At 39.6% G+C, this 27,923-nt stretch overlaps 1 protein-coding gene across 3 annotated transcripts in view; it reads right to left on the reverse strand.

Annotated features, from left to right (window-relative positions):
• Window positions 1–27,923, reverse strand: part of SASH1 (SAM and SH3 domain containing 1) — a 120,218-nt gene that overhangs the window by 62,801 nt on the left and 29,494 nt on the right. For all 3 annotated transcript variants that reach the window (XM_026845467.1, XM_026845471.1, XM_026845466.1), the window contains exons 3-4: window positions 1,642–1,692; window positions 1,473–1,522 (exon numbers count right to left, since the gene is read on the reverse strand). In XM_026845467.1, the coding sequence (XP_026701268.1) occupies window positions 1,473–1,522; window positions 1,642–1,692 (101 nt within the window). The remainder of the gene's footprint in view (window positions 1–1,472; window positions 1,523–1,641; window positions 1,693–27,923) is intronic.

The raw sequence follows: 27,923 nt of genomic DNA on the forward strand, positions 1-27,923 counted from the left end.
GTTTATTCCCAGTTTTGCACTGTCCTCCTGTGAGATCTTTATCTCATTATTACCTGAGGTGGGATGATGATACTTACCCATGGGGAAAGTGCTTTGAGACTGAGAGAAAAGTAGGATGATTACAGGATATCCTTGGAGGCTTACTTCCCAGATTACAGTTCTCATAATGTTCCCATCCACTCGGCACTTCTGCTTTCATTATAATGTTAGACAGGGAAGTATATCTGAAGGAAACTTTTCCATGTTTCAATATCTGAAGCACCTCTTTTAAACTCTAAGCCTTCGAGGCTTTCTCTGCTAACATCATGTAACATGGGGGCAGTGATGGTATCCAAGGCAAAATTCACCTCATTTGTCTTAAACTGTTTTGAAAATGAGCATCTACCTCAAGCAAACCATCACTGCTTTCTCTCAGAGAGATGAGAAGAGACAAGGCACCTCTAAAAGATAACATCACTTTCCAAGATCTTTAGCAAAAATCAGCTTTCAGATGATGCCACTGGAAGCCCCTAAGCAGCTGTTCCCTACTGTACAACTCACTTCTATGTGGACGGTGCTCAGGCATACCCTGCATCCACCACAGGTCCCTCTGGGACTGACACTCCTGCTGAACTAGCAAAAGCAAGGGTGGCAATTTCTTACAACGTTCCTATTACCATCCAGCATCGAATCACTGGAAGTAGAAGATATTTAAACTGTGGGACTGTTAAACTTTACAAAGGTGCATCACATCACAACTGGATTCCATGTACTCCATCCAAACCAGTCCAGCTGGCACTACCCCACGAAGTGCAGGCAATTGGAAATACAGTGTCAGTTGTCTTCATGCACTGCTGCACGTTACCCTTAGCAGCAGGGATCCAAGATCTTGGGATCAAAGGAAGGAGGCACAGAGAACAAGCACACACATTACAGCAGGAGGTGACAGTAAACAGAAACCCTCTTAGTCCTCACAGAGAGGTTTTTATTAAGGACTGCTAAAATTAAAGCTCCTTTTAACTTGGTTTTAAATACTTCATTCCTTGGCACCTTCTTCAAGAGCAGTTACAAACCCAGGAGTGCACAGGAAAAGGAAAGTGATTTAAGTCTGCAACTCTCCCTTCCTTTCACCTTTCTTTTTGGCTGCATTTAGGTATAGTCACAAAAAGTTATTTTTTTAAGCATGTTTAATTTGCAGAGAATGTGAAATCACTGATGTTTGTCAATAATGACTAGCAGTCATCTCTGTGTATGTACACCCCAAGTGCTCACAGATGGGAGAAAAGATAACCCACCCTTCATCTAAAAAGGAAAATAATAAAATGCCAAAAGAGAACAAGAGAAGGAGCAGGTTTCAAAATGGGTCTCATTAATAGCAGCTGGATCTGAAATCTTGAAACATCACTACAGTCTAAAATTAATCTACTCCAAGGAAAAAGAAAACATACCAAATTCCCCCTCCCTCTTTTCTCACCTCCTGTGCATTCACTTACTTTCTTTCAGTGTCAGGTGTTGATGCAGTGCTGCTGAGACCAAGTGACTCCTGCAAGAGAAGACACATAGCAGTGAGAGCAGACACAAGCTCAGCCTTTGCCCAGTTTATGTAGAATATCAAATTAATGAACAAACAAATAAAAATGGATTATCAAAGTCAGTGCTTACCTCAATCTGGGATCGCAGCTGTAGAGATGTGGGGCTGGCATCAGGTTTCTCCTAAAACAGAACAAATTTCAGGCTAAAGTAATATCCAAACACCAGGAAGAAGAAAGAGGTTAACAGAACCTAGGACTACCTCAAAGTCATTCAAATGGGAAACATTAACCTCTGCAGAGGAACCACTTTCAGGATAAATTCTGAAATACTCCAGTAAACCAGCTAATTCCATCCTTATCATTGGAGAATACAGAAAGGAAAACTGCCAGACAGAAGTAATCCAAAACAAAATAGAATGAGCAATGTGTTACTTCCATTAGGTGGTCACACAATTTGTTAGGCAAGTTCCAGTGCAATTGTCCAAAATTTACCTTCAGGAAGATTACACAGGGAAAATCTGGCATTAAAAGAGTATTCTCTAAGCTAGAAATACTGAGAGGATTCCAATACATTTCAGCAAGGCCAATTTCTTGCACAGAAACGTGTCAACAGGATAGACTTCAAATCACCTTTCTTCAGATATTTAGGATATAACCATCTACTCCAGGACTCAGTCATACAGGATCCCTTTGCAGTTGATGGAGAAAGACAGGAACTGTTACAGAACTCACCCAACAGGTTTCAGCTGCCTCAAGTTAGATGAGACAAGTCCCACTGGTGGTATCTAATTTAAGATTGCAAGCCAGCTGCCTAAAAGGCACGTACTATTAATGAGTCTAGCTCAAGTCAGTAGGAAAACTCCAATTAGAATGGAGGAAGAAATTATAGTTGTCAGTACTGAGAACTACACTTTACTGGTTGATCTGTGTGTAAAACCACAGGGGAACCTATTTATGGTTAGTTCATTCTCAGCCAGTCCTACCCCTAGTGAAGTTATTTCAAAGTAAGTAGTGTAACCAAAAGGGCATCAATAGCTGAGTAAGCAACCACAGTAGTATACATACTCCAAAAAAATTAAAAAAGGATGTGGATTTATTTCTCAATACTGGAGGTCTTTTTGTTCATGCATTCCTCAGCCTAGATGTAAATCTCTTATCTCTGTGAAATTGTACTTCCTATGCCCTTTGTTTACAGAAAGGGTGACAAAATGTTCTTAAGATTTAGTACAAAAAAAAAGAAAACCAGACACTATTTTCTGGAAATGCAGGCTTTTAATACTAAACAGGAAATTACCACTGACTGCCATGAAGCGGTGTTGGATCAGCCCACCCAGAAAGTTCACAAGATGTAGAGAGAAGCCTACTCTGCCATCACACGACTGAGTCAGCTCACACTGCTGGCCACGGCAGCCATGGCAGCACAGGACGGCTCAGGGCCACATGCGTGCTAGTAAATGAGGCTGATGCAGGGTCGTTGCCCAACTAGGGGATTTTGCCTGACCACACATGGTCTGTGTATCTGCTTTTGCTGATTTTATAGCACCAAAAGGGAAATGAAGTCCTTGAGTGGAAGTCGGCATGAAAAGGTGACCACACGCACTTCCTGGCATCCAACAGGAATCCTCTACTCAAGTAGAACCTGGACCTAGCCCAGGGAAATTCCACAGATGTTCACAGATCAGGAAAGAGAAATTAGCTATTTGGCACCAAGCATCGCTCTCTTTCTCCACTAGCTCTGTCAAAATGGAAACTGAGTAAGTTTTGCATCTGGCAAAGACTGCAGGCACATCGTTGCAAATCCTCCTCAAGCACTCTCCCACCACTGCCTACCAGTGCGCAGGAAAGGAGGGAAAGCCAAGCCCCAAGGTCCAAACAGTTTCCATTCACGAGCATCTCATTTGTTCACACACTGCTGAAGACATGAAAAAATGAGCATTTTATCAGCTATCCCAATCTTAAAGTTTCAGTATGCCAGTCAGGAGAACCTACCGTGTCCCCAACACACCATTAGATCCCAACATCCTGATGATTTATCTGTTGCCTTAAAAAGCTTCTTGATGCAAGTGTTTTTTTAAAAAAAATATGCTGGTTTTTGTAAACTATCATTTACAGGATGCTATCTGGGTTCCCAAGGCTTTACAGAAGTCTTGCTTGAGCAGTCGCTCATAAAGTTGTAGCCTGAAATTGCAATTAGATAGAAAGTTACTACTTTCAGCCTAAAACTATTCAGGCTGAATAGTCAGCTGCATCCCATGTAACAAAATCCTAAAAAACCCTGACTGTATTTGCTTTCTTTTTTCTCCTTTACTGTCAAGACCACCCTGTAGAACAGGAGCAGTTTTACAGAATCAAGACGACTGTGGAGGACAGAAGCAAGGACAACTCTCCTCTCTCTCCTCTAAAGCTCTACTTTGCAAAACACCTGATACTCCTGTACTGTTGTGATTAACATTCTTACCTGCCTAATGATATTTTTCCTATTACTATTTAGACAAGAAACCAAAGGAAAATACTACTCTCGACTGAACTTCTGGCAGAGATCTATATCACAGATTACAGAATTTTTATCAGCCTTGAGCAATTCTATTTATTTAGGTTAAAATCTATTAAACCTCACATTAAAATCCACAGTTTGTGTTGACTTTAATCCAGCAGGATCAGAGCCTTTTATACCAAGGGCTAAACCTAGAAGGCTGAGCAAATGTTCTACCATTGGCATGCTCTCAAGTATGCTATAACATCTTTTCAAAAAATATTTTCAAAGATTAGTTTCATGAAAGTACATCTTTCACCCTTCTGAACCAAACCTTAAAAATAAAATAGGAGAGCTTGGTTTTATAGAAACAGCAGCTGCAGTATCAGGTATCCCTAGCCTGCATTTCCAGGACTCTGGTCTAGACAGAACAGGCATCAGAGCAGTAGGTATTTCTGTCCTAGCAGTCTGCTGCCCCAGGTAACTGCCCTCCACATGTGCGCATAAACCTTGTCTGAGGTGTACCAGACATTCACACCACCTACAGACTACGCAGTGTTGGTGCAAGGAACCCAACGATCTAAGAAAGTACCCAATCAGGTGCAGGCTCCTTAAACCATGGAATTAAATACAGTGTTTCCCAAAAGAGTCTGATTTACTTGCACAGTTTTCAGATTTAAGGGGCCCTGCCTAAGCCACCTGTCCTGTACCCAGACACTGTGCATACTGCACACGTTCAATACACTGTTAAATCACAGTGTATTGAACCACATACAACCACATTCTGTAGAAATGGAGATATTCATAAATTGTATCCAACCCCGAAGGCACACACAAGAGGGAGGGCAAACGGGGTTTAGCGACAGCTTGTCTAGCTACCCTCAAGGTCCAAGGTTAGTGCAGCACAGAATCTCAAATACTGATAATAAAGCCAGAGAAAGCTGTTAAAAATCATTAATGTTAATATCCTGTAGAGTGAAGCCCACTGAATTTAACCTAGGGATGCTTCCATCAAGTCACCTACAGCTGATCTAAACCAATCTCAGCTTGCAGAAACATTTTGTTCTCTCAGCTTTAAAGCCATATTCTTAGCAGTCCTGTTTCCTTTCTGTCTCCTCGTTCACCCCAGGCCAATGCCATCAAGAGGATGGCCACAGGACATGGCCCCGAGGTGCCAGCTGAAGAGTGATATGGCACCTAGAGGAAGGGAAGGTCCCAGGCGTTGCACTGCCTGGGCACTGCCTGCTATCACCAACCCTTCTGTACTGCAGGTGCTGCCGAAAGCGACGGCGGAGCTAAACTGGCAAGGCTCGGGACCTCTGGTGCAGAAGTGCAAATTGGTGAATTGCTTTTCACAAATATCTCATTTTGAAAGTAAAAGTCTTTTGTAAGCTTAACAAGCAGGATTTGTGGCTTATGCTTCAAGGCTTAAGTTGTTCACCTCAGGGCTCAATAAAAAAAGCTTCCTTCACAGGTAGGTTTTCTGCTTACTTTGATCACCATAAATCATGGAGCATACATTTAGATACATTTTTCTTTGCAAATTATTGCAGGCTTCTAAATATTGTGATTTTGGTTTTATATATTACTTTCCTCATAAAAAGCCTAAAAACAGTTTTACAATCATTTACGAGGTAAGCCTGAAAAACACATATTAGAAGAAAGTACAAAGCACAAAAGACACGGGGAAGAAGCTGGAAACCTATTTCCTGACTGGAATGGCAGGTTTTGAATTCATAAGGGACTTTTTCTCCAGTGATAACTTCAGTTGTTCTGTATGTGACATAACAGATAAGAGGTATCTCTCTGCTTATCTGAAGGTATTGCTGTTCTGCTCATGAAATACACAAGCATGGTAGAGAAAAGCATCCAAAAGGTTAGGTTAGGAAACCAGGGTAAGGCTCACACATTCTAGGGAGAATGCGTATATTTTAATTACTTAAATATTAAGCTTCATCTATGCTCCACACCACAACTTAGTTTAGGAAATTATATTCATTGAATGAATTCCTTCTAATTAGAAATTCATGAACCTCTTCACAGTTTCTGCCACAGAAGCTGTATGCATTTGAATCATAAATTTAAACACTCATCTGCAGATCCCAAGACAGGATTAATCTCACTGTGCAGACAGCAACTGTGCAAAGTGAGACCCAGATGAGTGCTCGGAAAATTCAGCGACATAACCAGTGGAAAAGGAGATGGCTAAAATGCTCATAAATGTATGAATAATATTATGAAACCATTTCAGCAGGTGTAAATAAGGCACCTGTAACAGAAAATTTCTGTGAGAAAATTCTGCCAGTCTCTTCCCCCAAGCATTTGCCCCGTTTGATCCGAACACACATTGCACCTTCTAGTCTAGCTTTTAAAATGATTAAACAAAGCTACATCTGAAAATATGGCCAGAGCACTGAAGGCCCCTAACAGTTAATTTTACTTTGAGAACAATCATTCTGCCTGGGGTCTTCTACCACACACCATATTTCAGCCTCTGCAAGAGGTTCTGGAGAAGGTGAAGAGAAGCCCTTTTGCAGAGACAGCACGGGTACACAGGTAATAGAAATTGTCTGCAAGTCACTAGCTATAGGTCACAATAAAGAAATAGAAGAGACCTACCCCTGTGACAAACCACCTCTGAAAGTGTTTGAAGGAATTAACCAGCTCAGTAAGTTTCTGGTGGTACAGATTAGTACAAGTCCCATTTTGATTCTCAAACCACAATCTGCAGACCTTAGCTATTTCAACAAAGAGCAAAGGTTTTTTGATCCACTACTCTTGCAGGTTAGAGCCAGAGCTGACATGTGCTAAATGATAACATGCTGCAGCAGCAGCAAAACTCTTAATCAAGAAAATGAGCTATGCAGGAGGAATGGTTTAAAAACAAACAGGATTTCAAACAAATACTTATACACATGAAATAATAGTCCAAGTGTCTCAGTGCTTCGTACAGCGCAGACATAGGTAAACACTTAGCTTAACTACTGATGAAGTGCAGCTTCAGAGAGAACAAGATGCTACAGCACTCACATGTCTGCTTTTAGTATTAGGTAGGGAAGAAAAATCATGCCTCTCAGCTTGACACAAATGCTGGAATCTACTGAATGTAACACGTCACAGGGAAAAGCGTTTGACACACTCCCCTCTGCCTACAATAAAAACAGAAGGGTTTTTTGTCCATCTCAAATATATTGCATTCAACACTAAGGCTGGAAGCCACAGGGGCTGAAAAACATTCCACGATGATTTTGAAAAACATAATTCATTATCAATTACAAAGAAACTGCAGCTTTTGTAAAGCCCCGTAAGAATGAAAAGGAAGGCAGTGCTAACTCATAAATCCACTTGTAAGAAACGGAGGCAGAACCCAGCTAAATTACAGCACAAAGACAAAAAGCAACAGCAATGGGCTTCAAGAGAAAGGAAAGTCAATACAGGAACACAGGATTCTGCAGCAGGGAAATCAAATACACCTTCTGATCAATTTTCCGAACAAGATGAAACAAGCCCAGAACTATGGTAGCTGTCTCTGTGCTAAAACCATATTAATATAAAGGTGTATATATGCTACTGGGACACAGCAGGTCTCTGATTGATGTATTTTACACCCATTACCTAAATGGTAAAATAGTAAAGTGCTCTTGTGCTGGCATACTGCATCTATACTAGAGCTCTTGCTGGGATCCACAGGATGAGTAAGACCTGCCATCTTCACCTAAAACTCCTCAGCTCTGTCAACTATCAACTTTTATTGCACAGGTAAGGCCAAAAAGAACTTTTGTGACGAGAAACAATGATGGAAAACACAGTGAAAGATCTGGGTTTCCAGGGAAGACTTTAAGACAGCAAGGGTGTTTGTAGCATTAAGAAGAGCTGTAACGTTACAGAGGGATGAAAAAAACCAAACCAACCACAACAAGAATGGTTAAACGTGAAGCAGGAGAGGGCTCAGGATGTAACACTGGCAAAGGAGGCGTGAGGCAAAGCCCAACTGGATACTGCCCAAAGCAAGGGGCTCTTCTTGTGCAGGAGCTGACAAGGGGCCCAGGGAAGAGTCACTACTTCCCCCAGGGAGAGGGTTTTGGCCTGTAGGAACACAACACAAGCAAGGGAAAATATAATAACAAGGACTGTACTATTTTTTTTTTTAATTTAATATGTTAAAAAAAAAGGCTTCATTTCAAATTTTCAAGATTTACACACACATTTTTTTAATTCACCAGAATATTTTAAATAGTTTGGAATATTTTAAATTGTTATGAAGCCAGAAGTATTTCTTAATTGATTATTTTCTGAATTGAAAAATCAGATGTGGAAACTCCTGTAACACTGAGTGCCTCTACTTCCACTGAATAAAGGAATAAACAAGCAAACAGCATTTGTTACAGTGTACTTTGGGGTAGGAACAGTCTGATCAACCAAGCACAGATGCCTCACCCAGCCACTGGCCCTCTGTCAAGGATAGCTATGGCAGCATGCAGATACCTCGGCCTCAGTCACTACCTGAACCAAAACCCTCAAGTAGTTAGGAAGTTGACACCTCTGTGAATGACATATCCCCACCACCACCCTGCACCTTGCTTTCCTGTAGCTATGGGGCCAGGAATTTTGAGTGGTTTTGAAGTGAAGCACTCACAGCATCACCAGTAAGACGAAAATAATCACGAGCAGCTCCTCACCTTCAAAGACATGGCAGAGTATGCCAAACTTCCTTTTGAATATTGACAGTCCTGACCTGCTGTTATGTGCTATTCAAATTCAGGATACTCATTCCTCAGGGTCAGTGATGTTCTCCATTTCCCTCTGAGAAACACTTTTCAGATCTTACCAATTTTTTATTTTCATGTACATAAAGATGTACTATGTTTGTATTAAGCTTATTTGCCATGTTCTCATTTTCTCTTCAATACTTTCAAGAACAACAAGAGATGTATTTTCTTTTGTAAAGTGGCAAGGAAAGAGAAGGGGAAGCCCAGGCTAAGACCCATGTCTCTAAGAAACGTCTACAGCAGTGCAATAAATCCTTTCAGATGTACCATGGAAAGAAATACAGGCTAACACAAGTCCACTGTATGTCTTATTTGTACTGATACTATAGTTGTGCTCTTACACATCAATATCCGTGCCCCCAGCACATGAAATTTCAGATGATCTATACTGCAAATGAATGGAAGCTTTTGTGCTGAATCAATCAATACACTCAAGGCTCAAGGACTCTTATGAAATGGGTTGTTACTGTAGCATTGATGAATTTTTGCAAGTACACTTCCTTCCACATCATCATTTATTGTGCTAGTTAACATTTTAAAACTATGTTGTTTTCACTTTATGTTGTACCACACAATCAGTTACCAGTGAATTATTCAGATGATCTGTAGCAGAAAACACAAACTACAACTGACTTTGAGTTATTAAGGCCTTAGAAACCCTGGTGAAATTTAGGAGTAGGTAAATCAGAAGAAAGCACTGCTCTTTAAGAAACTCATAAAGGGTTCTCTTTTTTTTACCACCAGAGATTCAATGGGGTACCAGAAATGAAGTCCCTCATCTCAGGGAAAAAAAAATCCACCAAATTTCCATTAATTTCATTCTGGGAAAGCAGTGATTTGTTTTAACATGTTAAAAGGAGACAGATCAAAAAAGTTTCCAAAATTATCTAGTAGAAAACAAGGGATATTTTAGTTTAAAACTTTCCTTCCACTTTTTGTTTTTGTTTTTTTTTAATTTATGTGAAGCTGATAACCTGCAATGACTTTATGTCAGAAACTTCCATCATTACAGTCATTGTAATATGCAGATTGGCTACAGCAGTAAAGTTAGACAGTTTTCTCAATTTCTTTTACTTGAGACACCTCACATTACAGACTCAAAACAAAAACCAAATACATGGGAAAGAGATCCAACTCTTTCTGTTGGATCTTATAGCTGTGGTGGGCAAAACCAAAAATCACAACTCAACAGCATCGTGGGCAGTGGAAAAAAACCCACCAATTTGTGAGAAATCTGACGCCACCCCAGGCTGCCTGTTGCTGCTATCAGGCCATGCTCTTCAGAGCTCATGACCTCCTCTTAGCTTAATAAGCCCCTGGGAAAATCTGCACCTATATCCGAGTTTCCAATTTTAAAAAGTCTGTATGTATAGAGTCACATATACCTACTCCGTGTTTTCTGTTAAACATGAAATCAAAACATTCAGAACAGGACTAAAGCCTTTATTTAATTCAAGAAAATCTACCAGATTTAAGACTTCCTCGCACCCTGCATAAATTTCTGAAAGTTTTACTGCTACTGCTCAGGAAATGGATTTTTCTTTTACATTTTTAGAGACATGAAAGAATCCAGTAAAAAACAGGAAAAAGAGGCAACAGAACCATGTAACAGATTTGACCTGAGCAGGTACCTGAGCCACATTATCCCACATCCCTGCTAAGTAGTCTTATCATGAGGCTGTGCCCACATGCACATTTACCGGTCTTCTCATCTTTCCATGAAGAAATACAGCTTCCTGTTGCATTCTTTCATGCAAAAATAAAACTTTTTTGTTTTCTCACCAACAGTAAAAGTGTACCTCTTTTTTCTTCTTTCAGAGGTTAAAACAATCAATAGCTGCAAGCTCAAAAATGCAGATATTCTGGACTCAGGTCTTCATCAGCCTTTCAGCCCTAGCTTTCAATCCTTCCATTCTCAGTGGTTTAGATGCAGTAGGCCTTGTCTGCTGATTTGCACTTTCAGTTTAATGCTTTTAATCCAGTTTAGTTCCCCCTTAGAGACTATGTTCATTATTTCATGAGAAGACCCCAGTCAAAGTTGTAACAATGTAAGATATGCTGCATATTTCATGACTTATAAACATGGAAGGCTGAGGGGGTCTGACCTTCATTTCAGCCACTCTGACAGTGGAAACAGCAGGAATACAGATGAGAAAAGGTTTATAAAAAACTTGCTATCAGGCAAACTTGTGTCAGCATATGGGGAACTGACTCTTCAATGACATTTTTTATTACAAGAAACTCATTCTAAAGACACAGTTTCTTTCAGGATCCTTCTTAAGAAGGCATACTCGAAGCAAGAAAGAAACTGGTCATACTGGGAAAAGTTATAGGTATTTTTAAATCTAACTTTTATAACCATTTAAAAAGCAGAATCAACATTTAACCCAAAATCAAACCAGTTTTGTTTACTGTGTAGGTATATGAAACTGAACACCTGAAAATTAAGATGTATAATATGAATTCATTCCCTAGAGCTAAGCACTGAACTGCTCACTCTCAACCTGCATAAACGCACTCTAGGAATGTGAGGGGGTGAGGGAAGAGACACAAAGGTTGATAGTTGGATGCTAACTTCAAAGTCTCCTAGAAAGTGAGGGAGAAATTAATTTCTTGAACAAGAGAACTGAAAACAAATTAACCATATTAATGCAAAAAAGGATTAGCCCACAAATTGCTAGTCTATATGTATACATCCTCCCTGCTATAAAGACTACCTTTGATAAAGAAACTTTTAAATTAGCCATTCTCTCTTTACCTTTAAAATGGAAGCTTATATTTGATGGATGCTTCGGGCCAGATCCTTGCTTAAGTCTTCATCACTGGCCATCACATGATGATGATTTTCCAACTAAACTTCAAATAAACTCTGATGCACTGTATTGTATTTTTTAGGCTCAAAGATGACATTGAAGATTGTTCCCATCGGAGGGAAAAATTATTACTGAAGGCCATTATACCATTTGGCACAATTTTGTGTATTTACAAAGAAGATACACAGCATCCTTGTTTGTTAATATTAAGATGTAATTATTGCCCTCTACACATTCATGATAGAAATCTGTATCCACATAACTACTGATAGAAATATTCTTCATTTTTTAATTTACTTTTAAAGTAAGACTGGACTAGAAACTCTATGCCATAGATGGAGTAGTTAACAGTGATGGCCCCAAGTGGCGGTGCAGCAAATGGAAGCCGAGCTCTATGCGATTAATGCTGCAGCAAGTTTTGCTTTGAAGGGTAATGGTGCCTCAGTGACATATGACAACTCCAATACTAATCAGCACAACTGCTGGTAAGGGGTTAAATTAAAGGCTTCAATCACACCATTAACAGCTCCCACTGTTGGGCCAGGCTCCAGCCCAGCTGCAGAGCTCCAGCCAGTTCTTGCAAAGCTCAGCTGTTCTGCTGAAAAGGCACAAGTGGGCTCCTGACACATAACCAGCACTTGGGATAGAAGGTGGGTTTTGCCCTGGCACACTGGCCAGACAGCAGAAAAGTGGTTAATACACAGTACAGTGATTCTTAAATTTAAAAGGCAACAAATCCCAATTCTGAGGATCCATCAAATAGCTGTAAAACACTCATCCTTTCCTTCGCTCAAAGCAGGAGGCTCAGAGACTTTCCCGGAGGACAGTGGGGACAGAACCTCTTCCCAGGGCCACAGCAGTCTCCCAGTGAGATAACACTTGTGCAATCCCTGCGGCTGACTCCTGTTCCCTCCAGCCCAGAGGCATCCCACCTCTTTCAGGCCAACGCAGGACAGTGATGTACAATTCTGCTTTGCCTTGTGTTTTTACACAATATGCGGTCATCCCATCACAGACTGAGTCAAGGACTTTTCCAAACAAAAGGCCAATTGCTGGATGATGACCAAACCCAGTACCAAGAACCTCTGCAGAGAAAAAAATAATTATGACACTGTTATGTGCTGCTTAGAGACAAAATGTTTGAACCTCAGCAAAGAGCTGCCCTTCAGTAATCACAGAAAACTGAGGAATTTGCAAAGAAAGCTGCCACCGCTGCTCCAAGCAAATTATCTGCATCATCATCCACAACTATTCACCAGAGAATTAGGAGTGCTCCACTAAGGCTTTACAAATGATTCTCTCACATAACATTTTCTCCTTGTGCAGTTAGACTACATATTCACAGTTCAGCTGCTTAGGCCATTTTATTCCTGAAGTGGCAACTACAATGAGCTTCTTCCCAAATTCCACTTGCAACTTCAGTCTTTCTCTCCACCAGACTGTGGGTCACACTTGACTTTAAGGACGCGCAGAACTGGCAATGCAGAAACAAATGAAGCACAAGTGCAGAGCAGACTTGCACTCCAAGAGCCACCCACAGTTTTTCTGTGACGCGATGTGTGCAGGTAGCACATGCACTTCATTCCATCAAAGCTTGTACAGACTCTGAACTCCCTCAATGCACCTTATTTATCCTATCCACTCAGTGCCATATTTTACTATTAAAGGAGTATTGCAGTCACAGGTAAACAAATTATGGCATGAAAAATGCCATGCATTGCTTTGAAATTTTATAACTTGTCTTCCAAACATGCATAAAGTGAAACAGCTCTCAGCAATCAGTAACTATTTTTGTTCAGAGGTTCATTCAAAATGCACCCCTTTTGCTAACACTGCTGTAAACAGGGTGCTTATGCAGGCTATCCAGCAGCACAAGAGTTGGCTGTAAGTTACAGGGATGTCCTGACGAGCTAGGTAAAACTAGCAAATTAAGTGAGTATTCCTCATCTTTATTGTGCAGAGGAGGTTCAGCCCTCCACATGCCTCAGCAGAATTGTAAAACTAAATAATTGGAAGGAGGACATTTAGAACTATAACGCAAGAAATGCCTTTGCAACCCTGGAGGCCCACTAGAGCAGGCATGCTCCACATCAAGTCCAGTTGATTTAAGGACAATATAAAGGCCATCTTCTGATGTCTTGCTGCACAAACTTGGGGCTTCATCATGACTCCTACTCCATATAACTAAGCCTTCCCAATCATCTTCTAAACAGGTGTGTATACTGAACAGAAACAGATCAGCCAAACAAAACCCCAGAAGATAAATGAAATATTATGGGCAACAAACTAACAAAGCACAAAACTAGAAGTGACAAAGAAAATGTTGACAGCTGGGATGCACATGTACTAAGAGCAAAGGAGACTCTATACTGCAAGGTAAGAAGTACTGAGCCAGACCTCATCCTGCAAACAGATAAAATAGCTGGAATAAAGAACCTTCAGCAAAACCATTAAAAAACCCAACCAATTGCACAAACCCCTCAAAGAGAAAGGCAGTAGCAAAGGTACAAAAGAAGCATAAACTCACAAACATCTAGTAAATCAGACCTACAAGCCCAGAGACTACAGTACTGCTATGAGTGATAACAACTCTCAATTACGATCCAAACCAAATGGCAGTCAAAAGCTTTAGACTGGGAAAAATCTATTGAAGCCAGTTAATAATTTGCTGCCAAGCCCTTTCAATGCTGCTTTGTCATTGCTGGCAAGCCCACAGAGCAAGCGCACTGCAAGCTGCCTCCCTGCAACAAGCAAAGGGTTTGCTGCAGGAAGGGAGCGTGCTGTGTCTTGTCTCCATCCCTCCAGCAAATATAAATTACGCATGCAAAACCCAGTGAACAAATGACCAAACACCCCATTTTTGCAAATGTCATTGTGTAAGCGTTATGACTCAGTTTGCTGGTAGGCCCTTCAACTAAATTAATTTACTGTGGTAAGGAAAATCTGAGCAAAGTAAAATTTAAGCTGTACAAACACCTGCAAGAGTTTCTAAATGCCTAGGGTTTTGCAGCCAACCTGCTTGTTCGGGCAGGTGCTGCCACTGTTATGGGAGTGTCCATGGTACGAATTCCTCTGCTCAACTGTCTTCACAAGGGAAAGCTGTCCTGGCTTCTTGGAAACAAGTCTGCTCTAATCACAACAGCAACAAAAAGTCATGATCAAAACCTTTTTTTTTTTTCTGCTCAGACTCACTCTTATAGCCCCTTGGGTTTTTTCCAGGTTATGGCCCTTTACAGGGTTTGGTTACAACTTGAGGCTCTCATCAGAGCATACACCATTTCTTTAAAAGTTTTTCTTGTTTTAGATCCAGTTCTAACACAAACTCTCCTCAATAAGAGTCTCTTATTCAAGGTTACATGTACTCTGTGACTAAGTGCATGCCAACGGATACAGAGTGGGTTTTCAATTTCACAAGGTTCTGTTAAAAACAAGTGAAATAAAATTAGTACATTAGTAAATGTAGCTGAATCTACGTAACAATCTCCTGTATACTACACTTGGCTTTCACAGATACCAACAGATCTTGCTATACAAAATAAGTAAGTGTACTGCAGTGTGCTCAGGGTGCTACTTCCTTCTAATAAAGAAACTGTGGTTTTATGTATTTCCACTGGCTTTCAAACCAGGAGGAGACACACAGTGCAGTTATTCAGCATAAAGTTATCTTCCCTTTCTATTCCGCATTTAGCTTAATCTATTATCATATATATATATATTTAATACCATCTTTCAGAGAAATTGAAAGTTTAGGACAACAAAGTATTTAAGTACATGCCTGGCAACAATACCCACATATTTAAGCTTTGCCATGTTTTTGCCAGGATGGAGTCCTGATCCCACAGGACAGTAAGTGAAGTTAGTAAGTAATACAGGATACCTTCATTTTTCATCACACAGGATTGCAGTTCCTGTAGAAACTGCAGATTTCACATTTTACAGTGCCAAAGCTGCCGTTTCCACACAACTAACCAAGCCTTTAGAGGACAGACAGATCTTTTTAGATCTGGAAAAAGTCAATCCCTCACTGTACAAGCATATCCAGCGGCTGCTCTTTGTCAGTTCATCAGATTACAGGAGGAAAGAGAAGACGGTGGAAACTAGTCAGCACTAGGAAAGAGTGGGGGCTGCAACAGTGACAGGAAAATTACCTGAAGCGTTTCATTATTCACTATTCCTCCTAAGTGCATGCAAATCCTTATCCTCACACCTAGGTATACTCCTCATGCACAGAAATTCTGTGAAGGCTCCTATGACTGCTAAATTGCAAAAGTGGATGTAAAAAAATTCCTTAGACGTCAAAGACCTACTGGTACTCTGCACTTCTGAAAACAAGCTCCAAATCTTGATGAAATTGAGATGCTAAAACCACATTAATTTCTGATTTGAAGCAATGCTTCAGATAGAGAAGAAAAAAAAACCCCTGAAAAATCAATCCACCATTTGCTGTTAACTTTGTAAAAAATACATGATGACACTAGACCAGGTAAGTTATACTGGTATTCATAACTAGCTTCTTTCTTCTGTTTCCCTGCCCTTGACAAGTACTCAATTCTAGCTCCTTGTAAGAAATGTATGGCAAATGTACATGTTGAAACAGAGGCCTGTTTTCAAGTCACATGTAGCTTACTAGAACTTTAAAATGACAAAATTTAATCTTAAATAATGTGAGAGCATTGATCTGACACAATCTTTAAATTCACACTTTTTAAACAATAACTAAATTGCCTCCCATCTACCAGCCTGAATTGGACACTACTAATTACATACTCAATTATTAGCTTTTTCTATTGACAGTTTTGTTTGCTCACTCCTTCAGTACCCTTCAGATCTTATTAAGAAACAACTTTTAACAACACAACGTTGCATGTTTCAGAAGACATGGATTGAATGGATTATCACAACTCTTCTGCAGCTGCCCACCTCGACGAGGTCTTGAAGTGCCTGCAAAGATTCAAAATGCTGCTACTGTTGTTTAGGTACTAAAATGTGAGGTTATCTCAGTAGGTCACTCTCACTCCAGTCCCTTTACTTTACACAAGGTATCTGCTGTAAAAACTGTTCTTCACAGCCTTTGCCTATTTGCTACTAATCTGTTTTCTTTGCACGTCCTTTGCTTCTCTAGCACTTGCAAATGCTCGTCTTTTATACCATTCCCTTCTATCACTTCAAGTCTCAGTGTTAGAGGACAAAAAGACATTTTGCAGTTTACTGAAAAAAATGTTAGCTGGTCAGAATGAAAAATGAATGATCTGTTTGCTTTAGTATCTTGAAAATCAGTTTCTTAGTAGCTACAAATGTACTTGTAAACATTATTTTCAACAAGCTTGGAAGTATTGAAACTGTTTTGGCTAGTGGTCCATGTAAAATAGGAGAAGGTACAGAAAGATCACTGCAGTTTTAGAGGCTGGCAGGCAAAGTTAATTTAAGCCTGTTTCTCTCTTTCCAACTTCATCTCCCATCTCTGTAATTCCAGCTGTACGGCAAGCCATAAATTTTGATGTCCTCCACACCAGGGAAAGGGAAGTAAGAGTCTTCCGAAGAGGAAAGCAGTCTCCCCCAGAGTTTTCTTCTGTGTATTTTGCACTTTGTACTGCCTCAAGTGAAATATTTGCTTTTTAGAGCAGTTTTTACTATACACTGTCCTGGTCTCTGTGGGTCCTGCTCCCAAGGGATTTTTCCACAGCTACACACTTAGAGAAGTGATTTATGTGGTGACCATGAAACACACAATGCCCTGGTATTCCAAGGAAGAGAAAAATGAAACCAAAACCTACTCAACCTTAAGACTATACCTCCCACCAGGACAGCCACTGGGTTCGTGTCTGTCATACAGCTTTGAACTCTCTCATTTGTTCTGCTGAAGAGTGAATCAGCAGCTCCATAGGCAAAATTGGGAAGAGCATGGTGTGATGGTCTGAAGAGAACAAGGTGCAAATCCCAAACACACAGGAGACTACTTCAGAAGATGGTGCTCCTGGAGGGCAAACAGCTTGAGACAAATGAGCAGCGCAGTGCCAATGTATATGTAGATTACATTTGACATTAGAGTGCTGTGGTCTTCCAATAGACAGCAAGGCTTCTCATGCCTACTGCTCCTCCTGCAATAAAATGGCTCAATGCAGCAGTCAGTGACTCTATGACAGGTTCACACAGAGAGCCTACAAAGAAAAAAATTCTTCTTGAAGCTCTGGCTTTAAATACTCTGAACAAGCCTCTCCAGGATTTAGGAGCCTGAACTGGAATGACCCAGGCTATCAATTTTAAAGAAGTAAGAGGTAGCTATTACTGGTGCCTGTTCTGCCTTAAATTGCCAAAACCATTCATAACATGCCTCCTACAATGCCCAAAGACAACATGAAGAATTGTTTCTTAGAAAGACAAAAAGCACATCCTCTGGGAGGTGGGAACCCAAACCACAAATGCAGCACAGAAACTAAAGCACTTCCCTTCTCACCTTCTCCGAATGGCATTCCCAAAATAGTACAAGAGAAATCTAGACATTAAAAATACTCAGTCTCTCTTCCAGTTCTGCTACTAGCTTTCTACACTACCTCAAGAGAGTTACTTAAACCCTTTGTGTGTCAATGTATTTATCTGGAAACAAGAATTTTGACCTACTGTACTTCATAGCTTTGCCAAAGCTTTTGTGAAGCTATATGAACACCTCAGAAGAGACACAGAGAGGTATAAATAACTGGAACTACAGCATGCATCTCCTTTCCTCAGTGACCTGTGTTTGTAGCTGATGGCCATCAACACATGCAGTCTCAACTCAGACCATGGTGCAGAGTCGGCTGCCCCAAAGAGGATTCTGCTACTGCCCATTGCCAAAACAAGTCCTTGAAAACCATCACCGAAATGACTGTCCAAGAAAATAACCACAAAAAAACTCTGACTGTTTCCCACTTAGTCCCAGACAAACCGCTCACTCCATATTCTTATGGGGATGTGTATATGGTGTTTCCACCTGTGTATTTTTATTAGACAGACTAGATTTTAATTAACTGGACCACTAAAGGCAGGGGTTGCTATCTCTAAGAGTTCAAGAAAGCAGCAAGGGACAGCATGTACAGAGAGGAGCTACTTTACAAATAGGCTTTGTGAAAGAAAAGTTAGCAAAGGCCCGGGCAAACAGATAAAGTTGAATAGGTTAAATAGTTCACCCTACCTTATGGAACTGCATGGTTATTGTCAGGTCCTTAATTTCTAGAGTAAACAGCCATATTAAAAAAAAAAAAAAAGGGAGGGAACAAAAGAGTATAACTGCTTTTTTATGACAATCCAATTCCCTGAAAACTCTTTTCTTCTTAATTTGCCCTGCTTTATTAAAATCGTGCATGCCAAGTTGAGATAACATCTCTTACTGTTATAATTTTGATCTATGTAGCAATTAATGATTTGCTCTGTCAACTCTGGCTCTGATTCTGGATACACACACGAGCAGCCCTGCAGACTTCACGGACTGTGACTGTACTTCTACCACTCACATAAAAAGCCCAACTGAATTATCCAACAGTTTTCTTCCTTGAACTTCCCGCTTTGAAAAAAACATCTAGTAATTGTACTCTGAAAGTGGGCTGAGGAAAATGTGTCAGCAGTTAGCACTGTGCCCCTAATTAAACCAACCTATTTACGGTCTTCATAAATTCCCTCTGTAGCCGTAAGATAATGGTTTCTATATGCCATTTTCACAGTATATGCAAATGTTTTCATATTATCATCACTGCCTTGATGATTCTTTAAGTTAAGGTCCTCATCTACCAATACAAAGGAAACTTAAGCTCTGTCTGCCATGTATTAATGAGAAACGGGAATCAACCAGAGCGCCTTCCACTCTACCAGAAAATTTTCTCCTGACTGCACAAGCACATTACATTTTTTAGAATATTTAAAGAGACAACACTATGAATATACTGTTTGTTTCTCTTCTTCTGACATAGCCTTGCTTAAGCAGAAAGTCCTTACATTTTGTTGCAATTCCTTCAAATGCTAATTTATGTTCCTTTGGAGATTGTTGCTTTCTGCACTTGGACAGCCTTTCATATATATCTGAATGAGTGTCCTGAAATTTTCATCAAGTTCATTCTCTGAACATTGCCACATTCAACACTTAGAAGCTTAATTTTTTTTCTTGCAATTTTGAGAAAATTTATCTTGGCAAATGAAAAATGCAGAAATGGTCCACAGCCAACTGTCAAGAAAACGTGGAAACCAAAGGCAGTAGAATATCCTGTATATGCCACCAGCACTACCTGTTTGCTGTGTTCTTTCTCAATGTCACTGAAGAGGCATCATTTGTCATTAGTTAGATCTGGTCACTGTCCCATCACAGGCTTGATCCACACACAACCAATCAAGTGAATGGACTTTGTCAGTACCTGCCAGTTCAAAACAAAACACTTCCAACAAATTATTTAACTTCTGTATGCCTCTGTTTAACCATATGTAAAATGGATATTTTAGCATCCCCCTTGTGCAATACACGGATGCAAATCACACATAACAATAATCTGTATATGCAGTAATAGCATAGCACATGGTAGTGACATGAAAGTACAAGAAAGTAACTGTACAGTGCTGACGTCTGTCATCTTCAGGGCAGTCATAATCTACTACTAAAAAATGTGTTTTCAGAAAGAGATATCATGATGTTGGCTAAGGACAGAAGCTATTTTGCATGATAGCTTCTTAATCATCTTAGTTTACACTTCTAAAATGAATTTCTTACAGACAAATCAAGTGAGCACTGCAGAAGTCTCCTTTCACAGAAACACCTAGGTTGGAAAAGACCTTGAAGATCATCTGGTCCAACCATTAACCTAACACTGACAGTTCCCAACTACACCAGATCCCTCAGCACTGTCGACCTGACTCTTAAACACCTCCAGGGATGGGGACTCCACCACCTCCCTGGGCAGCCCATTCCAACGCCTAACAACCCCTTCTGGAAAGAAATGCTTCCTAATATCCCAGTCTAAACCTTCCCTGGCACAATTTGAGGCCATTCCCTCTTGTCCTATCGCTTATTACTTGGTTAAAGAGACTCATCCCCAGCTCTCTGCAACCTCCTTTCAGGGAGCTGTAGAGGGCGATGAGGTCTCCCCTCAGCCTCCTCTTCTCCAGACTAAACACTCCCAGTTCCCTCAGCCGCTCCCCGTACGACCTGTGCTCCAGACCCTGCACCAGCTTCGTTGCCCTTCTCTAGACACGCTCGAGTCATTCAATGTTCTTCCTGCATCGTTTTAAATTTTTTTTGATGAAGAATGTTATTTTCCACAGAAAAAGGGGGGCGGTGGTGAAATATGAAAGTAACTTCAGGAGGACTGTTTGTGAACAGGGTACCCTGTGAAAGTCAGATCATAAAATAGCCTGTGAATTAAGAAAGTGGCAGACAAACTCCTGTATTAAAACCAAGAGAGTTCTCCCCATCATAAGACATGTTCAGGTTATTACTTTTGAAACAATAAAAACTAAATCAGGATTTAAAAAAACAATTCCACAGAAAAACAGAATTCCCAACAATCTGAAATAAGGTACACAATTTTTTTTCCACAAAGCAATTATATAATTGTAAATCTAAGCAACATAGTTTGTAATTTCATTTCAAAGTCATCAGGCACAGGAGGAATGCAACTGTGTTTAGTTTGCAAACATCTCAGGAAAATTTAAAAACATACAAAATAGCAGGTATTAATACTACATAGAACTGAGAAAAAAACCAGATAAACACTTATTTTTACAGTTCAGTTTTACTGAAAGTAAGGTTGGAGAGCAGTTGTTTTAAAGCCTGAGATGACCTCTTGTCTTCTCTTTACTGTAGCAAGCAATAAATAAGGCCTTCAGGGTTCAAGATCAAGTAATTAATTACTAATTTTATGGAAGGCTCCACTACAGAAATCAATAAATAGTGTCTAAAGGTGGCATTATGAATAAAACAACTTCATAATACTGGTAATGCCACATGAGAGGATGACAAAAATTTTCTACGTACTAAGTATATACCAAATCAATCCAGAGAACATAATTTGTATTGAATAAACTAACATTTTGCACAGGACCTCAGTGCTGAGACAAGTTCTCTCCCATCTTTTTTCAAGGTCACATGTAAATACAGGGGGTTGTCTGGACCGGTTGTCTGGACCCTTCACTATTAGCCTTACTACAGACTGACCCTTTCCTACAAATACTCAGAGTGGCATGTGCTTTTCAGAAGGAATTAAAAAAAAGTATCTACATCAATTAAGATGACTAAGAAAGCATATAATGGGACTGCTCAATTAAAAACTGCCAGCCCAGAATCTTGCCTAATTTTTGCCAAAGCTAGTGTGATCTATGTAAATATATACTTTTTTTTTTTTTTGTACACCCTTATACATATTGGATCAATAAATATATGCTTGATCTCTGCTGATAAATTAAGCAAGAAAGGTGCAAAGAGAGACTGTTGTCTACTTCTATTACCAAGGAGCAAAGGGCTGGAAGGTACTGTCGTTGTCCATTACACAGACGAAGGTTGTTTTCATATAAGACTCCATTCTAGAAAAACAAACATGTCAATCCACAACCACTGCTACGGAAATAACTGGTGAAAAAGCTGGTTATTCAGGCCTAATGTTTAGAAATCAGATGCTATTCAATATGGAGAACTGAAAGGTACTGCATTTAAACAGAATTACCCAGACAAAGAGATCCAGGGTGGGGAACATCTGGAGAGCTAACAGGTTGGCAAAAAAAGGATGTAGGGATTACCTTGAATCATAAACTAAGCATGAGTCTTAGCGTCATGCTGTTGCATGAAGAACCACCATTGTATTACAAATATAAACAAGATAATGGTGTGCTACAAACTCTTGTGCTCTAGTCAGTCCTGCTAAGACCTCAGATGCAATCACATGCTCAGCTTCTGGTAGTTGTTCAAAAAAGGGCCAGCAAATTGAACAAAGTCCAGAACAAGAAACAGTGATATTTGTGAATGGTCAAAAAAAAAAAAAAAAAAAAAAAAAAAAAAAAAAAAAGTGGTGTTGAAAAGTTAGAAGTTTAACCTGTGGGGAGGAAAAAAGGGGGAGGTGGGCACTGAACATAATGCCTTTCATAAATATAAAAAAAAGTTCCTGTAAAGAACATTTTTGGCATCCATGAAAGACAGTAAAAGTTAGAGAGGTCTAAGATACCAATAAGAAATACTCAGTGGTAAGGACTATGCACACCAGAATAGTTTGCCTAGGGAGATGGTAGAATTAACATGCTGGGACAGTTTTAAGGACAGGTCAGATCAGCACCTTTCAAGAATGATAAGCAGATCTGAATCTGTCTTGGGGCAAAGGATGCATCAGGTGATTTCTCACAATTATAAAGTGAAGCCAAGGCAAATTCCACAAAGTATACATTTGGCAACCCATCTTCAACCACACACAAAAAAATTCAGATCTTGCTATAATTGTGTTTCACTTCTGGTTTATACATTTCACACATAACTACAACAAGAATTTCCACTCCTTCATTTGCAATGAGGCAATTTTATCCCAGAGCAGGTGTTGCAACCTTAATCCATTGTGGTCGAGATGCACACTGCTTCAGTGATGCCTAATCCAAAACCAGAAGAAAAGCTAAATACACCAGCTTAACTTTTAATTTATTTTGTGTTTCAAGAGACATTTTACATTCACACCACCCTCAACTCAGAAGTCTTCAAGGGAATGTTTTTTGCACAGATTTCTGATCTTTTACATTCTTTCTATTGATATTTGGCAGAAGTAGCATAGCTGCTTTCACAGAGCTCCCACTCTCCATGACATAGTAACTCAGGGAGGTTAAGTATGAGAAAGAATAAGTAACACAGAAGAGTGGAAGAAAAGTATGGTGCAGAAGGCACTCAAGGAAAAGAGAAAATGAAGAATGTGGGACAAAGTGAAGGGAGAAAGGGTGCTGCAAGGACTCTTCTACTCTAAGAGAAATGGATGTCAAGCTTTGCAAAGACACATGGGTAGAGTGAGATGAGGAAGGCTGAGCTGCTATAGGAAGGGATGGAAGAGAAGATGATAGGGACTAGGTAAGAAGAGCCTAAGAATAAAGGTGTCATGGAAGGAGAGTTATTACAGATCAAAGATGGAGTTTCCTCCCATAGCTTTGAGTCTCCTGTAACAAGGCAGCAGAGGCACTATCTGAACTATTGCTGAGGGGTAGACATGTGGTAATTCTGGAATAACACAGCTTCCTCAGGTATTTTATCCTACATCCACTCTGGGAAAGAGGCTGACAAATCCAGTGTTGGTAAACAAAACCTTTCATCTGCCACTTAGCAGCTCTGTAATAGCAGTGGAAATAGAAGTCTTATGCTCAAACCTAGAGATAAAAACTATTTAGACAGCATAATGTCAAACACATAGTAATAATCCATGACATTCCCCATTTTGAACATATCTTGACACTAAACATAACCGCATCCATGTTGCTCTGAAGCTGCTGGTAACAGAAGGAGTACAAAGATAGACATGCTTATGTTTCAACAAACTCAGTTTTGGGTTTTTTTTTGTGAAACCCTCCTCTGCAGGCTTACAAATTCTTAGTCAAAAGGGTTTACCATATTCTGAAGATGTTGGACCTGTTTCTTAAGCTGGTTCACTTTCTGTAAACCTTGTTCATCTATCCAGTCCTCAGATGAGCAACAGCAGCTACTGACACCCGGATAAGCAGCACAATTCATGCCAAGTTACTTTTCTTAGTATGATACGTAGGATGAATTTCTGCACATCTGTATTATTCAAACTTCACCAAAGCTGGACAAACAGATAGTCAATAGGTTCCTTAAAAACTTTTGATAGGCCACATTTTATTAAAAGAGCTATTAGAATTACATTAAATACTCATGAGTCACACTTGTTCACAAGAACCCTCAATCTCATTTTCACTCTACTTTTCAGACAGCTGGGAGACCCGTTTATGTAAGACACCCTTTTAGCTTTCCAAATCTCCTTTGGTGTTTCTATTAGCTGTTAAGTGAAATGTGTCATTTCCCTCCAGTTAAAAGAAGTGATACAAGATGCAGCTAATTTTGTTATCATTTAATTCTGGGTGTGTTTGGGGTATGGTTAATGCAAGATTCTATGTGCTATGGGGTCAGCATTTCTGCATTACAAGTGTTACATTACCTAAAGCATTGCCACAATAGAATAGTGCTCATATGGAAAAGGTTCTTTCAGGTGTATAAACATGAATGTTGCAACCAAATTTTTAGGCTTTACTCATTGATAAAGTGTCTCTGCCTGCAAGTAAGTGAAGCTGATAACTTTCAAGCTGTCCCTCAGGTAACAAAGACCAACCAGAAGGAATTGCCTTCGCAGTAGGAAACAGAATGGCTACATCTTATACATAAGATCGAATTCAGATTTTTTTTTTTTTTTTTGAAATTTTTTTTTTTTTTTTTTTGGTAAGGAAATTGTTAGGAGTTAGGTCTTGGCAAACCATTGTGATCTCACACAGAAAATACTATACACCTGTTTTCAAGTCTGCTAGAGGGTGAAAAAGGACTGTGGTCATAAAATTTTAAAGTAAATGGGTGTAAAAAACCCCTAACCACCAACCCCACACCCCAGAGATCGTGAAAAAAATTTCAAGAACACTAGCTTTTAAAAGAGTCCATAAGCTTATAGGTAGAGATTTGAAAAATACTATAATAATCTTTAATGAGAGATTTCATACTTGAAGCATGATTCAGCAGTTGCTACCGTGCAACTAGAAATATCCTGTCAAAGGAATCACCTCTAACTATCTCAAAGATAATGATAAAACATTCTTCAGTGCTAGGAGGACCCCAAGATTCAATAGTGAAGAATTAAAGCAGCCATTTATGTCAAAGGCTGAAAGGAAACACAACAGAGAGTTTGCTATGAACCAAATTATCTTGAGAGCCAACTGCGATGTCTTGCCCTAACTATACTTTCACTGTCAACAAAGGCCACTCTTGAATAATTCTTGGTTTAGAAATCTGAATAATTTCACTCAGAAGAATCTTAATGCATCACTACTAAGAAGAGGAGATCAATTGTATTTGCACTATTTAGAGAAAACAATAAGTATTTCCTGTTTCATGTAGCATAGACATAGGAAAAAACCACAAAGTGTTTCCTACCATACACTTTGCTACGCTTCCCATGAAACTGACTTTTGGCAAAATGCCCATCTCCTTAAACTTCATTATGGACCTTAGATTTTCGATATCACTCAGCTAAAATGTCTTCCTGCTTTTTTTTCTGCATTTGTTGCCTGAACTACGGTCACAAAGACATTTCTGGTTTTGTAATTTTTAAGAGTAGAAGAAATGCATTAAAGATGCAAACCTGAGGGATATTCATGCCCTGCCATTGCTCCAAATGAGGCTATAATGCAATGAATACCTTTTGTATTCCAGGATCATCTTAAGTTTTAAGAATAGTCTGCACAAGTTCAGTGAAAACCTAACAGTTTAAAGTCCTCTTGTCATTTTGTGAAGCGGGACGAAGATATGGCTAACTTCAATTTTATCTTTTTTCCCCTTAGGTCCTTTCAGGTGTATAAAACACCCTATGAAGAAGCTGTTCAACCTATGAAGAAGCTGTTCAACCTATGAAGAAGCTGTTCAACCTATGAAGAAGCTGTTCAACCTTTCAACCTATGAAGAAGCTGTTCAACCTTTCCATGACTCTCTTTTTCAATCCTTTCATTTCTCTTTTCTCATTCATTTAATCTTGGAGCTTGAAAAGTTTCAGAGCAACCTATTGTAGTAGGAATCAGAGCCTTGACTGTGGTTCACCACTTCACCTGCAGTACCTATAATGAAAAGGTCAAAACTGCTACTCAGAATCTCCTCCTTTGACCTCATGACTCATCAAATTGAACCTGCATTATGGCCAGTGACCATGACAAGGCTCACAGAGTGTGTCACTGAGTGATTATGTTTCTGGCAAGCCGTGACATCTGTTCTATCTCTAACTCTTAACAGAATTGAAACATTTTTTTAAAAAGTACCTTAAAATAACCAAAGTTATGACACATTACTGGATTTTGGTTATTACTCATCAACATACTTTTAAATATGTTATACTGATATGGTATCCTGATCAATGCAGATAGTTCAGGGGTCCCGTAAACAAAAATAGCTCGTTGCTTTATGGCGTTTTTTTCCCTTGTAGCCAGAGTGCGTCACCTGTTTTTTCTTTACTCCAGCCTAGTTTTCTAGTGACCTACTCACTGCACCTTCTAGCATTTCACTCCTTACCCTGTGAGAAAGCAATGATCACATTCCCTTCTTTCCTCTTCTGCCTCACAAACGCAGGGAGAGGTCCCAGCTCCTGGGGCACCTGCTCCAGACTCTTTGGATTTCTTATTTCTCCCTCACTGCCCCAAAGCTGAGGCTCCTCCCCTCAGCACCCATCACCTCCTGTGCCTGGCAAGTCTAAGTATCCCAACAAAATGTACAAGAGTGGAAAAATAGAGCAGGTAGATCTAAAGAGCATGTCTAGTTGCCAAAAATTATGTTCACCTTTCTCTCCTCCTAACCTCTTTTACTCTCTTTGGATCAAAAATTCAGTCAGAAAAAAAAGTCATGGCTACTTAGCTTCTGTAATAACTGTTTACCTTAGCCAAACTGTAAAACATTGAAAAGAATGTATTTAGTTTGTTTTTCTACATGTTTTTATCAACATGTGTTCCATGTCTAACTAGCCTTTGTCATTCAGTCCTGGAAAGCTTCCCGAGATACTTTATATTTCTATGTTACCAAAGAAAAGTCTAATAGTTGATGGAAATCATGGTGTTTTTTTATTTCCACTGTTAAAAAGAAATTTTGAAGAACATTAACATCTTAGCAAATCAGGATGACAGCTAGAAGACATCTGTATATTTCAGAAGCAAAGGTGTAAGTTTACAGGTACGACCTGCAATTCAATAGCCACAACAAAACTAATCCACTAATGCTAAACATAACTCAGTTCAAAGAAGGAAAGCCAAATAAAGTTACTAAGTCCCCCAAAATGCTTGTCCAGCCCAGCATTAAGCTAAGTTCTAGTCTTGCTATTAACTTGGGAGGCTACTCATAAACAAGAGATCAAGGAAGATAAATTTGCCTGCTATTGTCTATCCTACAAACAAAAAGTAATCCAAACTTACGGTGTCAAAACCAGTGAGTTTTGCTAGAGGGTCAGCAGCTTGGCTCTTTTTCAGAGTATCACTCTGATGTGAAATAACCAAATCACATAAAATAGAGGAAAAAAAATACCCATTAGGCTTAGATTCATGTTTCTGCTCTGGTCCTAATAAAGCTGTTGAACCCCATTTAAAACACTTGAATTATTAAACTTGCAAGTGAAGAAGAAAAGATTCA

This window comes from Athene cunicularia (assembly GCF_003259725.1).
Source record: "Athene cunicularia isolate RWA chromosome 3 unlocalized genomic scaffold, athCun1 chr3_part1, whole genome shotgun sequence".
Taxonomy (NCBI): Eukaryota; Metazoa; Chordata; class Aves; order Strigiformes; family Strigidae; genus Athene; species Athene cunicularia.